This window comes from Salmo salar, chromosome ssa08, assembly GCF_905237065.1.
Source record: "Salmo salar chromosome ssa08, Ssal_v3.1, whole genome shotgun sequence".
Lineage (NCBI taxonomy): Eukaryota > Metazoa > Chordata > Actinopteri > Salmoniformes > Salmonidae > Salmo > Salmo salar.
In genome coordinates this window covers 7,286,597-7,302,037 of record NC_059449.1, presented here as the reverse complement: position 1 = coordinate 7,302,037, position 15,441 = coordinate 7,286,597, and the positions used below count along the sequence as shown (strand labels likewise).

Below are 15,441 nucleotides of genomic sequence, written 5' to 3'. Positions count from 1 at the left end.
GCCTCCCTCCAAGCAACTAATGAAGTAGTCTGCAGTGGTGTAAAGTACTTAAGTAAAAATACTACTTAAGTTGTTTTTTTGAGTATCTGTACTTTACCATGTATATTTTTGACAACTTTTACTTCACTACATTCCTAAGGAAAATTATTTACTTTTTACTCCATACATTTTCCCTGACACCCAAAAGTACTTGTTACATTTTGAATGCCTAGCAGGACAGGGAAATGGTCAAATTAATTAATTTGATTTGGGATGGCAAGGTACCACAGATTGGTAGAAAACATTTACAGAAGCCTAAGGCATTGGGTGGTTTAGCTCTACCAAATTTTCAGACATACTATTGGGCTGTGCATTTCAGAGCCCTTTTGTACTGGCTGCAGACTGAATTTACTGGCCTAAGACCACTCTGGGTCCAGATGTTGTCTGAATCGTTTAAACCTGTTGTACTTTCTTCTGTGTTTGTCAGAACTAACACACCTGAATTTCCCCATAGGCCTGCGAATACAGCTATAGAGAGCATCTTTGAGCTGTACAAGCTTCCTAGGGGAGCAATTTCAGATGTATATGCAATCATTAATGACTTACAGAACCCTTCTTTGCTGCCTTTAAAGACTCGATGGGAAAAGGATTTGGGGGAGGAAATTGGGGTAGACACCTGGGAATCTGTGCTGCAAAAGGTGCATTTGTCCTCTTTTAGCACTAGACACAGCCTCATTCAATTCAAGGTGGTTCACTGTACCCACTGGTCCGGGGCCAAACTTGGAAGAATATTCTCTGATTTTGATCCTACCTGTGTCAATGTTAAATGGAACCAGCCACACTGTTGCATATGTTTTGGGGCTGTCATAAACTGTCAGGTTTCTGGGAATTAATATTTAAATATTTCTCTGACTTATATATGACACTGTTATTGATCCGTCTCCCCTTACTGCCCATAGGTACCCCCCCTGTCAAGAATCCAGTCGGACACTGTTGCTTATACATCTCTTTTAGCTAGACGGCTAATACTACAGAACTGGAAGATGGCAGCTCCCCCATCTTATAAATATTGGGTGGGAGATGTGTTGTGCTCTCTGAAACTAGAAAAAATGTAATTCAATAAACGTGGGAACCCCAAACTGTTTTATGAGGCCTGGGCTCCATTCTGGTCTTCCTTACAACAGTCCATCCTCTGATGCCATTCATATTAAAACAAAAATAACCATTAAGTTTGATGTGCTTATTGATTGTGACTTGCGGAGGCCGTGTTCATCTTGCCTGGTCAGAGACTAAAATGTGAGCTTGTTTTGCCCTGTTTTTTTTAAGGTTTGTTTTTTTAAAACATTTTGTTCACACTTGTTGGAGCAAATCTCATGACTATGGTTACATTTCCATTATTAGCAGCATCTAGCCTGTCCAGTTTGAAGAGCTGAGACAGAATGGCTATATAAGGAATGGAACACATATGACCAGGGCCCCACTACCATTATAACCTATACAGCTGTCAGATGTGGGCGTTTAACAAGCAAGAACTGAGATGGAGAAAGGTCAAGGGAAGCTATTTTCATATAGAGGGAGGGGACTCTATACGTTATGCAAAGACAGAATCCTATAAAGGCAGGACTCTGTAATATCAGAATTTAGTCCTTTCATGGAGGGGCTCGCCTCAGTTAAGTTTGTAAAAGAGTCCTTCCATGGAAGGGCTCGGCTTTTCTACTCTGTATTAAAGTCTATATTGAATTCACAGGTTCTAGTAAAAGTGTTATATTTCTGAGTCAATATTCCACCACACGCTTACATAAAATTATTATTCATTTTTTTCTTTTAAAGCATTGTAAACTTTATTTTTGGTCCAGTGGATGGTCGGTCTGTGGCCATGATTGTCTGTGATAGGTTACATTTCTCCACCCCTATCCCTTGTCTGTTTACAGGATCAATGGTGAGGTGTTTGCTCTGTCCCTGTACTACAGATTGCCCTTTAACCTTTGTAGCCTTCTGCCCGCTGTGTTTAACTTGTCTAAAGTACGGTATCTTTAAAGCTAATTCTTATTATTTTTTTATTTGTATTTTTCTAGTTGAGTATATTCTTTATATTGCTTTGTGTTGTCTTGTGTGTAAAACTGAATAAACAGAGTTTTCAACAACAACACAAATCCTGGGGTTCCCCCTGTGATTCTAGAACAGTCACCAGCAGCGGTTATGAAGGGAAACCTACAGAAAAAGTAGACACGTGTTGTTTTTTTTTAAAGAAAAAGGCAAAAATCTCTTAAAATACTAAGTGTCTACTCTTTCCAGAAGTTTCCCTTCATCACCGCTGGTGTTCACAGGAAGGGGACCCTCAAATATTAAACCCTCATCAGTTGTCACAGCCCATCAATCATCAGTGTCAACACAACCACAGCGACTACCTGGGATCAAACCTACAACTCCACGCGTATGAGGTGAGAGCCTTACACTCCCGTGTGGCACAGCCGTCTAAGGCACTGCATCTCAGTGCAAGAGGCATCCCTGTAGTTCCTGGTTTGAATCCAGGCTACATCCGGCCGTAATTGGGAGTCCCATAGGGCGGCGCATAATTGGCCCAGCGTCGTCCAGGTTTGGCTGGTGTAGGCCGTCATTGTAAATAAGAATTTGTTCTTAACTGACGTGCCTAGTTAAATAAATACAAAATGAAGCCACTGATTGTTCCTACTTGGTTGCCACATGGGAGTTGGAAATAGCACTCTGTTAGTGAGCTCTACTGGCCAGGTTCATAGTCCAAGAAACACCTGGAGGTTGGTGTTTGAGGCAGACAACCTGCTTGGGTTGGAACTAGTTGGAGAGTATTTCCCAGTACAAAGTGCTCTGTGGCACCCAGCATCAGTTGGAGGTAGCTGGATACATGACATCTCTAAGGCATCCATATGGGCCAGACAGCTCTCTCTCTCTGGCCATATCAGAACAATACCTCTGGGTGCAAACACAGCCAAACTCTGGACAGATTGACTGATAAATTAGACCAGATAATTGTTCTTTTGTTTTTAAGTTGATCAAGGAATCAAACTATTTCCTAATCACTAAATCAAATGGAAAAATACATATTTTATTGTTAGGATGTCATTTTAAGTTAATTTACAACCTTTGCCAAGCAGGAGAATAATGAGTTTCACATGAGTTATTCTATAATGTGTATTTAGTGGGTTTTCCTTTTGGTTGATGAGATCAACCAGAACAATATCATGTGCAGGAATAGATTTGCACATTCTGGTAACATGCCCCAAAATCCCAGTTTTTACGGAAATCCCAGTTGGAGAATCTCTGGAATCAGGAGGGAATAAGCATGTCGGCATCCTACAACTGGTTTGGGGAAAATTACCAGGATTTTGCAACCCTATACTATTCCGTCAATAGGCCTAAAAGGTCTTGATTCATTCCGTATCACCGAAGTTCAGCGCTACAGCGCGCTTGAAATGTAAAGGTCGTTTCCGATTGAGCTGACACGTGCAGTATTAATCGTGAATTCAGTCTCCGCGAACGTGGGAACGCTGCCTTTAAAATTCAATTGCAATATAGCGGTGAACTTCAGCGATACGGATTGCATTGAGTCCTAAATCGAAAAGATATGACAGCCAATTGTATATGGATGAATGTGAAACAATACCAATAAAATAAATATGGCAGATATGTACAGTCGTGTACGTGCATTGTTTCTGGACACATATTTAACTTAGACAAACATTCAGAAATAAATAAATAACTGAGAAAAAGACTAGCCTACACGAAGATGACCTTGTAAGACGTTAAGATACATTGTTGGTGACACTGTACAGTCAATTTTCCTAATGATGATTTTATCAACAACCTTTCTCTCCTGAATAAAATGGCACCGTATTCCCTACATAGTGCACTACTTTTGACCAGGGCTCTTAACTCTTAAAAGGATTAAGGTGCCTATTCGGATGCAGCCTTAATGGTCAATGCTTTGATCTGACTGCCCCTCTTTCTCTTCTGGAATAGTCTCATGGAGTGATATTACCCTGGGGTACGATGTTATTTTGTCGATCTTTTCTGCAACATCCTTTGCCTCCTCCTCTTTTCCTTCCTCCCCCTCTTCCTTCACCACTCCCTCCACCCCCTCCATGTTCATGTCCTTCCTCCTCATCCTCCTCACCCTCAAAGCGCAGGGCAGACAATTCACCAGGAAGAGGAGTACGGAGAGGCAGAGAAGGGAGAGAACTGCCCCGACACCCAGCCCCAGCTCTGTATCCTCCGGTTTCTCCTCCCTCTCTCTCTCCAACCCGGGAGAGAAGAACACAGCGCTCTCTTTGTGATTCGGGGTCAACACCGCTCTCTCCAGGTCATTCCTGGCGATCATCCCATCGCCGGCCTTGTCATAATAGTCGTCACCTTTGACGGTGGTGACGTTCCCTATGATGATGTCATTGTCCAGGAAGTTGCTGTACTTAACATCCCTGTCCGATGACTCCACCAGCATGTCCGAAATGTCAAGCAGCTCAAAGTCCGCCTCCTCGCTCCCCATTGGACGAAGGTCCGAGTCCAGGTTCACCCTGATCCAGCCTGATCCTTTAGCCAGCCTCTTGGTCCCGCTTCCTTCCTTCGAATTGGCCAGGTCCCCGTCAACGGAGTTCGTCATTGGCTTGCAGGTGGTGACCAGGAGTTCCGCTTTCAGTAAAGGCCCGCCCCCTTCGCCCTGTGCGACGACACGCGGCGATGGGCCGGGCATCACGGCAACCACGGTCTCTGCCAATGAGGAGAGGCGAAGGGCGAAGGTACCACGGCTGAAGGTGGGGAGCAACGTGGCGCTATCATCGCTGAACTGGAGCCAGACACTGATGGACGCTTCCTGGTGGAGAGAGAGCGAGAAGGACAATGAAGATAAGGAGGGGGGGAGAGAAAGAGAGAAACGTTCAGTGTCATACCATTGAAGCAAAAATGTCCCACTGAAGTTACTGTTATGTAAAACTAAAACGTTTTAGTGAAGTTAGTGGGTCAAGAAAAACACTGAACTCACCTGCCCATGCTGGTAGAGGATGTTGTATGCTGTCACGGTTGCCGTGACAACAGCAGGATGGGCAGGGCTTGCATTGATTGACATACCGAGTCCTCCCACAACCTGCACGGAGAGGTCACCTGGGGTCACGTGTTCAGAGGTCACGATGACATCACAGCTACCCAGAACACCGTCCCATTGGCTTGATATGACCTGAGAGACGAGAGAGGTGCCAATAAATGTATTGGCTGTTTGTGTCTTGTTCAAGTTTACTTTCCATAGGTAATACATATATTTCAGATTTCATCATTTGTAATGACTATCCCTCAACTAAAATTCACCACGCTATTCAAAATACAACATCATATTACTTGTTCGTATCACATGATACTCACATGAACTGAAGTTTTCCCCGGGTGTAGACCAATCAGATTGCTCTGCTTGTCGAAGACCGCCACGCGAGGATTCTCTACCCTCAGCCAATTACGGACCATCTCTGTGGCATCCACAAACCAATCAGAGGAGCCCAGCAGGTAGGTCAGCTGACCCTGGCCCCCCTGAGCACTGAACTGGGCCAGAACCTGAACCGTGGACCTCTGGTACACTGGAGAACAGCTGGGGAGCAGGGAAAGAAAGGGAGGGAGGGAGAGAGAGGGGGGTATGAGAGAGGGGGTGGGGGGTAGAGAGAAGGATGGATGGATGAGGAGGAGAGAGAGCTATTACACAAATCTGAATGTGGCATAGAAGCTGGGTAAAACCAAAAATGGAGACATCATAAGCTTTAATATGTTGAGGGTTCGGGTAAATTCCATTTCAATTCCAGTCAATTCAAAAAGTAAACCAAACTCCAATCAAATTCCAATTTTTCCTCATGAAAAGCATGCAGATAATTGGAATTTTGGTGTACTTTCTGAATTGACTGGAATTGAAATAGAATTGACCCCATTTGACCCCTGGTTGAGATGTGACAGCAAGTCATAATGTTAGTGTTTGAAATGTTGAGTTGCCATCTAGGAATTAGAGGTGGATAATGCAGAGAGCCTATTTTAAAGCTCTGGGTTAGGGAATTAGTAGTCTCTTCTACTAGCTGTTTGCCTGAAGTGTTTGTACGGTGAATGAAGCTTTTTGGCAGTAGACCAAATCACACCTTATTCCCTATATAGTTCACTACTTTTGACAAGGGTTCATATGGCTAAGGTAAAAAGTACTGCACTATATAGGGATTAGTGTGCCAAGTGGAACACAAGCCCTTCAGTGTTCTACCAGACATTGCCAGTGGTGTAAAGTACTACTTATGTCATTTTTTGGGGTACCTGTACTTTACTTTACTATTTCTATTTTTGAGAACTTTTACTTCACTACATTCCTAAAGAAAATGATGTACTTTTTACTCCATACATTTTCCCTGACACCCAAAAGTACTCGTTACACTTTGAATGCTTAGCAGGACAGAAAATTGTACAATTCGCACACTTATCAAGAGAACATCCCAAATGCTTTGTTTTTAAATTATGTCTGAGTGTTGGAGTGTGACCCTGGCTATGCGTAAAAAAAAAAGTTTTTAAATTGTGCTGTCTGGTTTTCTTAATATAAGTATTTTTTTTTGTATTATTTGTACTTTAACTTTTGATACTTAAGTACATTTAAATATAAATACTTTTAGACTTTTACTCTAGTATTTTACTGGGTGACTTTTACTTTTACTTGAGTAATTTTCTATTAAGGTATCTTTACTTTTACTCAAGTATGACAATTGAGTACTTTTTACACCACTGGACATTCCTGGTTTGGTGTTTCAACCTCCTGCTCGGTCTTGAGACAGACAAAAATGGATTAGGAAAGGAGATTATGCTAAAAGAAGAACATATTGCCAAGCCATCATTGTAAATAAGAATTTGTTCTTAACTGACTTGCCTAGATAAATAAAGGTTAAATAAAAATAGATCAAAATGGGAGTTCCAACTGTTCCAATCCCCATCGTTCTATCAACTGATTTAGGAATCTTGATGTTAATGACATGGCCATGTCTAATCCTGCTTTTATGTAATTCCTGCTCAATGTGTCTTCATCTTTCTCTAAACACACGCACGCACACACGCGTACAGGGACTCACCCGTTCTCCGTGTAGTGGTTCCAGCCCTCGATGGCGCTCAGCTCGTTGTCGGACAGTGTGACGCGCAGCGGGACGACAGGAGCCCATACGGACAGACACAGGGACCCACTGAGCGTGCCCAGGAGAAACTCCACCCCTACACAGGTGCTGCCCACCCCTGATTCACTTCCGTCGACGAAGAGGGTGGAGCAGTCGCTTGACACCTTGTTGAATAAAGTCAGATGGTGATAAAGGGATTGGAGGATTGTGTGTCAAATCAATCTAAACAAATGAAATTGTATTTGTCACATGCTTAGTAAAACAACAGGTGTACACTAACAGTGAAATGCTTACTTACGGGCCCTTCCCATCAATGCAGAGAGAAAAATATACAAATAATAACAAGAGGAATAAATCCACAAAGAGTAATGATAACTTGGCTAAATATACAGGGTACCAGTACCCAGTCGATGTGCAGGGGTACAAGGTAATTGAGGTAGATACGTACCTATAGGAAGGGGTAAAGTGACTAGACAACAGGATAGATAATAAACAGTAGCAGCAGCATATGTGATGAGTCAAAAGGGGGGTCAATGTAGATAGTCCGGATAGATATTTGGTTAACTATTTAGCATTTTTAAGGGTTGGGGGTAGAAGCTGTTAAGGGTTCTGTTGGTTCCAGACCTGGTGCATCGGTACCGCCTGCCGTGCGGAAGCAGAGAGAACAGTCTATGACTTGGGTGGCTGGAGTCTTTGACCATTTTTTGAGCCTTCCTCTGACACCGCCTGGTATAGAGGTCCTGGATGGCAGGGAGCTCGGCCCCAGTGATGTACTGGGCTGTAAGCACTACCCTCTGTAGCGCCTTGCGATCGGATACCAGGCAGTTGCCATACAAAGTGGTGATGCAGCCAGTCAAGATGCTCTCAATGGTGCAGCTGTATAACTTTTTGAGGATCTGAGGCCCCATGCCAAAATCTTTTCAGCCTCCTGTGGGTGAAGATTTCCTGTCGTGCTTTCTTCACGACTGTCTTGGTGTGCATGGAACATGTTCATTCCTTAGTGATTTGGACACAGAGGAACTCCGTCGATATGGATGGGGGCGTGCTCGGCCCTCCGTTTCCTGTATTCCACAATCAGCTCCTTTGTCTTGCTGACGTTGATGGTAGGTTGTTGTCCTGGCACCACACTGCCAGGTCACTGACCTCCTCTCTATAAGCTGTCTCATTGTCATCTGCAAACTTAATTATGGTTTTGGAGTCATATGTGGCCGTGCAGTCGTGGGTGAACAGGTAATACAAGAGGGGACTAAGCACTCACCCCTGAGGGGCCCCTCAGTGTGGCGGATGTGTTGTTGTCTACCCTCATCACCTGAGGACAGCCCGTCAGGAAATCCAGGATCCAGTTGCAGAGGGAGGTGTTCAGTCCCAGTGTCCTGAGCTTAGTGATGAGCTTGGAGAGCACCATGTTGTTGAATGCTGAGCTGTAGTCAATAAACAGCATTCTCACATAGGTGTTCATCTTATCCAGATGGTAAAGGGCAGTGTGGAGTGCAAAAGAGATTGCGTCATCTGTGGATCTGTTGGGGCGGTAGGTGAATTGGAGTTGGTCCAGGGTGTCAGAGATGATGGTGCTGATGTGAGCCATGACCAGCCTTTCAGTGTTGCATGCTTCAGTGTTGCTTGTCTCGAAGCGAGCATAGAAGGCATTTAGCTAGTCTGGTAGGCTGGTGTCACTGGGCATCTCGCGGCTGGGTTTCCCTTTGTAATCTGTGATAGTTTGCAAGCCCTGCCACATCCGACAAGCGTTAGAGCTGGCGTAGTAGGATTCGATCTTAGTCCTCATTTGACGCTTGCCTGTTCAATGGCTCATTGGAGATCATAGCAGGATTTTTTATAAACGTCCAGATTAGTGTCCCTCTCCTAGAAAGTGTCAGCTCTAGCCTTTAGCTCAGAGAGAATATTGCCTGTAATCTATGGCTTCTGGTTGGGATATGTACGTACGGTTACTGTGGGGACGACGTTGTCGACTCATCAATGCACTTGTTAATGAAGCCGGTGACTGATGTGGAAGACTCCTCAATGTTATTGAATGAATTCCCGGAACATATTGCAGCCTATGCTAGCAAAACACTCCTGTAGCTTAGCATCTGCTTCTGTGGACCACTTCCGTATTGAGCACGTCACTGGTACTTCCTGTTTGAGTTTTTGCTTTTAAACAGGAATAAGGAGGATATGGTCAGATTTGCCAAAGGAAGGGCAAGAGAGAGCCTTGTATGTGTTTCTGCGTGAAGAGTAAAGGTGAGCAAGAGTTTTGTCGCCTCTAGTTGCACAGTGACATGCTGGTAAAAATGAGGTAAAACGGATTTCAGTTTCCGTGCATTAAAATCACCGGCCACTAGGAGCGCTGCCAAAGGATGTGCATTTTCTTGTTTGCTTATGACCCTATACAGCTCGTGGAGTGCAATCTTAGTGCCAGTATCAGTTTGTGGTGCTAAATAGACAGCTAGGAAAAATATATATGAAAACTTTCTTGGTAAATTAGGGTCTGTAGCTTATCATGAGGTATTCTAACTCAGGCGAGCAAAAACTCGAGATTTCCTTAACATTAGAGATCGCGCACCAGCTGTTGTTAACAAAAAAACATTCTTCAGGTCCAATTGATAGGATCATCTCAGACGGAGCTCATCCAGTTTGTTCTCTAGTGATCGTACGTTCGCCAATAGAAAGGAGAGCAGAGGTAGTTTATTTGCTCGCCAACGTAGTTTCGTCAGGATGCCAGCTCGTTTGCCTCTCTTGCGCCGTTGCTTCCTCTTTCGCGTCCCAGGGATTAGGGATAGTCCAGAGGTGCCGACGTCCAGAGGTGCCAACTCGTTGAAGTAGAAATTGTCATCCAAATCGTGGTTAGTGATCGCTGTTCTGATGTACAGAAGCTCTTTTCGGTCATAGAAAATGATGGCGGAGACATTATGTACTAAAAAAGTTGATATCAGCGTAAAAAAAATACAGAAAACAACGGAATTGGACAGGAGCCCTGTGTGCGTGTGTGTATACAGTGTGTAGAGTCGTGTCTGGTTACCTTGACGATATCATCGTTGGACGACTGGCACTTCACCGCCGCGGTGATGTCAGACACCTTCCCATCATGCCCCACTGCCAGCACAATGACAGGAAGTGACACGGGCTCGCTGGTCAAGATGGCCGTGTTGATGATCATGCCACTCTGTGTGTTGATGACAACAAGTTCAGTTTATTGGCCTTACTTAGGAATAAGCATAATGAGCTTTTTTAAGGCAGAAACAGTCCACCGCAACACTAAGAGATCCGTAGATGTATGGATATGTGCTGGTTGTAGCTATCACACTATCCATTAGTCTACTGCATAGTACATACAGTACATACAGGCTATGTAACAAGAAGAAACCAATTTCCCGGACTAAGAGTTCTGGACTCTTTTTTTCCCCCCTGGCTAAGAGTTTTGGACTAAGAGGCATGTTCAATGGAGATTCTGTGTCCCGGGAAACGAACCCTGATTGAATAAAGTTCTACCTACTTCAGTTATGGGAGAGATGCCCACTATCTCTCTGTCTGTGAAGGAGAAGCTGCTCACTACTCCGCCGTGTGGTGGCGGAGGGTTTTTACGGCCTGAGTACTCTACCCGCCAGCTGGCCGATACCGTCATGGCAACCCCGAAACTCCTTCGCAAGCTGTCGACTGACAGACAGGCAACCTGCTGCAGAGCAGCGGGACTGAGGGAGAGGAGGCGGGAGGACGGCGGCAGAAGAAAGAGGGTGGGAAAAGGGGTGAGGAGTGGGGAGGAGAGAGAGAGTAGGGAGAAGAGGTGGGGAGGGTAAGAAAAAAGTGATTTGATGGAAATAAATCACATATGTTGGAATATTTAATAGAGTAACATTCTCCCACATATGTGGTATCACTTGCATGCAATTTGAATAATGTATATAGTCAAAAATGTAACCGACATGTTACAAACCGGTTCAATTGAATACGTTCCTTCACTGAGGTAATAGTGTACCTGAGTAATATTGTACAGTAATATATATGATGAAGTAATACCTGTCGCTGTCCATGTGTCCGGCCAGTTTGTGGCAGATGATGGAGATGACATCATGCTTGGAGCCCTGGGTTCTCTCCAGGCTCACAACCCAGAGGTCAGAGTTCAGGGAGCGCTGGGCAACCAGAGACAAAAGGCCTTTCTTCACCTTCAGTCTGGGATAGATACATACAGATATAGTGTGACTTACTGTTTGTCGCCCTGAATAAGAGCGTCTGGGAAATTACTCAAATGGAAATTAAGACCACTTTATTGTTCAAATGAAATTTGACTTCCACTTTTAACCCAACCCCTCTGAAAGACACATGCACAGGTTCTGGAGAGGAGCGGGGGGCTGTCACACTAGGCGCCCGTTCAGCTGTTGTTGTGGGGGGGTTACGTGCCTTGCTCAAGGGCACAACGGCAGACAATGGCATCTAGGATTTGATACCAGTAACCTTCCGGATGCCTGCTCACTTCCTGACAGATTTTTCCCGTCGGACCCAGGAATCGAAGTGGCAAACCTCTGGTTGCTGGCTCTCCTCTCTAACCGCTAGGCTACCTGCCGTCCCCAACGTACATGTACTACATACTGTATACATACTATTCATACTAGACAGATACACTGGCAATGAGAGACATGGTTTGATATGGAAATATGAATATAGTACTTATCAGTAAAAGAGAAGAACCAGCACACTGCTACGTTCCTATATGTATTTAAGTCGTCATCAGGTCTCCCTTTTAAATTTGCTGGATTATCACTTACATCACAGAGCATCACGTAACAAAGACTTACCGGATAACAACAAACTCTGCACTGAAATTGGCCCTCAGGTTCACAGAAACCCTTATTGGCTGTCCCGCTTGGACCGGTCCCCTGCAATAGCGAATCAGCACGTTGGAATCCAACCGTAGCTCCTCCTCTTCCTGTCCATTGCAACAGCCTATTTCCTCTTTGGTCCCGTTGGCCTCTTTCCGCTTACTGTACTCCCTCAGAGTCACAGATCCTATATAAAACAACTCTCTCTGAGACTGTGGTAATTTGTCTTGCACACACCTAGAGGGTGCTAGTTTGAGGTTGGATGCTGTGCCGAACAATGAGTAGAACAGCTGGATTCGGTCGCCGGCGTGAGCGGGGCTGTATCGGAGAGTGCCTGGGAAGGGGATGCCACCGGCTCCACCGACGACAACACCCTCGTGCCGTCGTCCCCGATTACGGGTGCGGTGTCGGTGTGTGTGCCTGGCACGCTGGTTGGGGATGAGGTAGGGCTGGCTGGTCTGGTCCGCCTCAAACCAGTCCTTAGGTAGGGCCAGGGTCACCACACATAGACCCAGTGGAGGCTGGGAAGGAGAGAGGAGGAATGGATGAAGAGAGTGATTGGTGAGCATTTGGCGTCATACTTTATATAGAACAGGTGTCATACTTTATACAGAACAAGTGTCATACTTTATATAGAACATGTGTCATACTTTATATTGAACAAGTGTCATACTTTATACAGAACAAGGGTCATACTTTATATAGAACACGTGTCATACTTTATATAGAACACGTGTCATACTTTATATAGAACAGGCGTCATACTTTATATAGAACAGAACATTTCAGTGTATTGGCCAGTGTAACAAAAACACAATACAACATATCCATCATTCAGAGTCCCACTAGAGTTCCAAAGAGAACTTTCAGTCCGGCGTCAGTCTTTTGAATGGTCACAGGTGATGGCGGCTAAATATAGTGTGTGGCACGAACACACCTGTGTGATACAGGAAGCCTTCTGCTCCTCGGTCTCTTTGAAGGCGTGGAGGGTGATACAGCTCCCTCTGCTGGTGTCCCCTCGCACATGGAACAACACCCTCACCCTGTACCTCTCCTTTCCTCCTTCATCCCTCTCTCTCTCCACGTGTTTAGAGAGGAGAGATGCAGACAGAGGAGGGGAGAGGGGGAGGATGGGCCCAGAGACCAGCTGAGGAGTGAGAGAAGGAGAGAGAGAGAGGGTTACACTGTTAGAGTACAGGATTACTTAGAGAGAGGGCTAGAGGAAGATCTCTGCGTTACATATTATCTTGCAACATAAAATCTATGGAACTAATTCTCCAAATGTATAAGCGGAGATCTACAGCATTCTGCTGATTGTCAAGGATCCCCATCCCAATTGATTTACCTGGCTGACAGAGTAAGGCCCGAATGAAGCCCGAACCCCAGCTTTGGAGGCTTCCCCAGCCGGAGGCACCATGAGCAGGGACTGGGTGAAGGCGAAGGGGCTGGAGTTGGAGAACAGTGGGCCAAGATCAGCCTGCGACAGGGGCAGAGCGTGCCAGGGAGGGGGGACAACGATTTTGGCCAGGAGGGAGAGAGGGAGGGGAGGCTGGGCATGGGATGTGTGTACTGGTGGATGAGACAAAGAGATCGACAGAAAAGGAGAGGAGGGAAATATTGATTGTTTTGTATCTCTTCTCTTTGGTATATTTCACATCAATTTCACACACATTTTTAGGCCTACACCTACTGTAAATCACAAATATCAGCTATTTTAAACACATGAAAAGGGTAGCAGATAAATTGTTGGTATATATATATATATACTCATAAAAAACGTATATAAATACAATAGATTTTTCATAACAAACGCATAGATTTTTGGAAGAAAAATAACCTCACTCACCGAGTACTAGGAGCGAATAGAGCACAAGCGCCTTCACGCCCTCTCTCCCCCACGATGCACTGGGGCAGCTGAGCTCACCCATCACTGCACCCCCGAAGGATCCCGAAAAACCACACAACCTCAAAAGTGCCATAACATCCTTACAGCTCTGAGGTGTTGAGAGGTGCTGCGATGGTTCAGGTTCACACACGTTCAAAAAATGCGTCCGGGGAGTAGGCTTACATTGGCCATACATCCAAAAACTGTCGTTCATAAACCAGTAGGTCCTATATCATCAACATCCTCATGAAACGGCAGGCTCGTTAGTGGTTGATAAAACAGTGTTTTACTACATGGACCACATATACACTGACAGCGCCTCATATAGTTACAACTATCAAAACTAAAACGTGACATATATTTTACATCATTCTGCTGTGCTTAACAACATAACTCACCTGGCAGGTGTTGTACTCTCATGACCCAGAAATAATATACCCTCTGATGCTTTCCTTCTCTTTTCTTTTTTTCTCTTCACTCGATTCTCTCTCTCTCTCTCTCTCTCTCTGTTCTCTTCTCTTCGGCACCTGTGCTCACTCTGAGTTTCTCTTTATTCCAATGCCATGTTTGTTCGTTTCTCTTTCATGTTCTGTTATCGTATGTTCAGGGCTTCAGCTCCTGTTCGCTGTTCCAAAGTTTATGTTAAAGCGAAGTCTTCTTTAGTTGGTTGGTATCTGGTGGTTGTAACGGCAGAGAAGCTTATTCCAAGTCCAACGCAGAGAGATTTTAGAGGTCATGAAAACACTTTAAAAAAAAAATTCAGTTCTTGTTCTTCCCCTTTTCTTGGCAGTTGAGAATTCTTTCTCTCTATTTTTTTGGTGGATCTCTTTGATCTTTAGGTCTTTTTCGATGTGATGCTCTCTCTCGTTTCCTCCCTTTCTCTCTGTGTGTGCCAGATTCACACAATACGGAATTATTCATTTGAAACGGTGAATAATCCCTCTCCCTCTACCGCATCCCTCCCCCTCCCTTCTCCTCTTTCTTCTTCTCCCGTCTTTCTTACGTACTCCCCCCTTTCTCTGCAAGATTGATTCGCCCTAAAGTTTTTAGCTAAGCACCCCCCTTCCCCCACTCTTTATCGCTCCATCCATCCCCTGCTCTCTCCTCTCTTCTTTTTTTTTCAGCTAGTGGCCAGATTGTTTTATATCTTTTTATGTTTTCTCTCTCTCTCTCGCTCTCTCTCTCTCTCTCTCTCTCTCTCTCCGTCTATCCTTTACTAATCATGGTTTGATTAAATGACATATCTGTAAGTGAACCCGCTAAACCTTCCCCCCCCACCTCTTCTCCTCTCCTCCTTGCTTTTCCCCAATCCCTATCTCCCCCACCACTCTCTCCCCCACCACTCTCCCTATCTCCCCCACCACTCTCTCCCCCACCACTCTCCCTATCTCCCCCACCACTCTCTCCCCCACCACTCTCCCTATCTCCCCCACCACTCTCCCCCCCACCACTCTCCCTCTCTCCCCCCACCACTCTCTCTCTCTCCCCCACCACTCTCTCCCCCCACCACTCTCCCTCTCTCCCCCACCACTCTCCCTCTCTCCCCCACCACTCTCTCTCTCTCCCCCACCACTCTCTCTCTCTCTCCCCCCACCACTCTCTCTCTCTCTCTCCCCCGCCACTC

The 15,441-nt window shown here is 45.2% G+C and overlaps 1 protein-coding gene across 2 annotated transcripts; it reads right to left on the bottom strand.

Annotated features, from left to right (window-relative positions):
- Window positions 1-1,805: 1,805 nt before the first annotated feature.
- Window positions 1,806-15,070, bottom strand: LOC106609891 (transmembrane protein 132A). 2 transcript variants are annotated; one of them, XM_014208929.2, is made up of 12 exons: window positions 14,216-15,070; window positions 13,779-14,044; window positions 13,278-13,501; window positions 12,870-13,079; window positions 11,909-12,453; window positions 11,133-11,285; window positions 10,612-10,807; window positions 10,138-10,281; window positions 7,083-7,285; window positions 5,365-5,584; window positions 4,991-5,182; window positions 1,806-4,822 (listed from the first exon to the last, which is right to left on the bottom strand). In XM_014208929.2, the coding sequence occupies exons 2-12, from the start codon at window positions 14,029-14,031 to the stop codon at window positions 3,926-3,928; spliced, it is 3,237 nt and encodes a 1,078-aa protein (XP_014064404.1). In that variant the 5' UTR covers window positions 14,032-14,044; window positions 14,216-15,070; the 3' UTR covers window positions 1,806-3,925. The 2 variants fall into 2 exon arrangements, with proteins under 2 accessions (XP_014064404.1, XP_045578642.1); XM_045722686.1 differs by having other exon boundaries at window positions 13,779-15,070.
- Window positions 15,071-15,441: the final 371 nt, after the last annotated feature.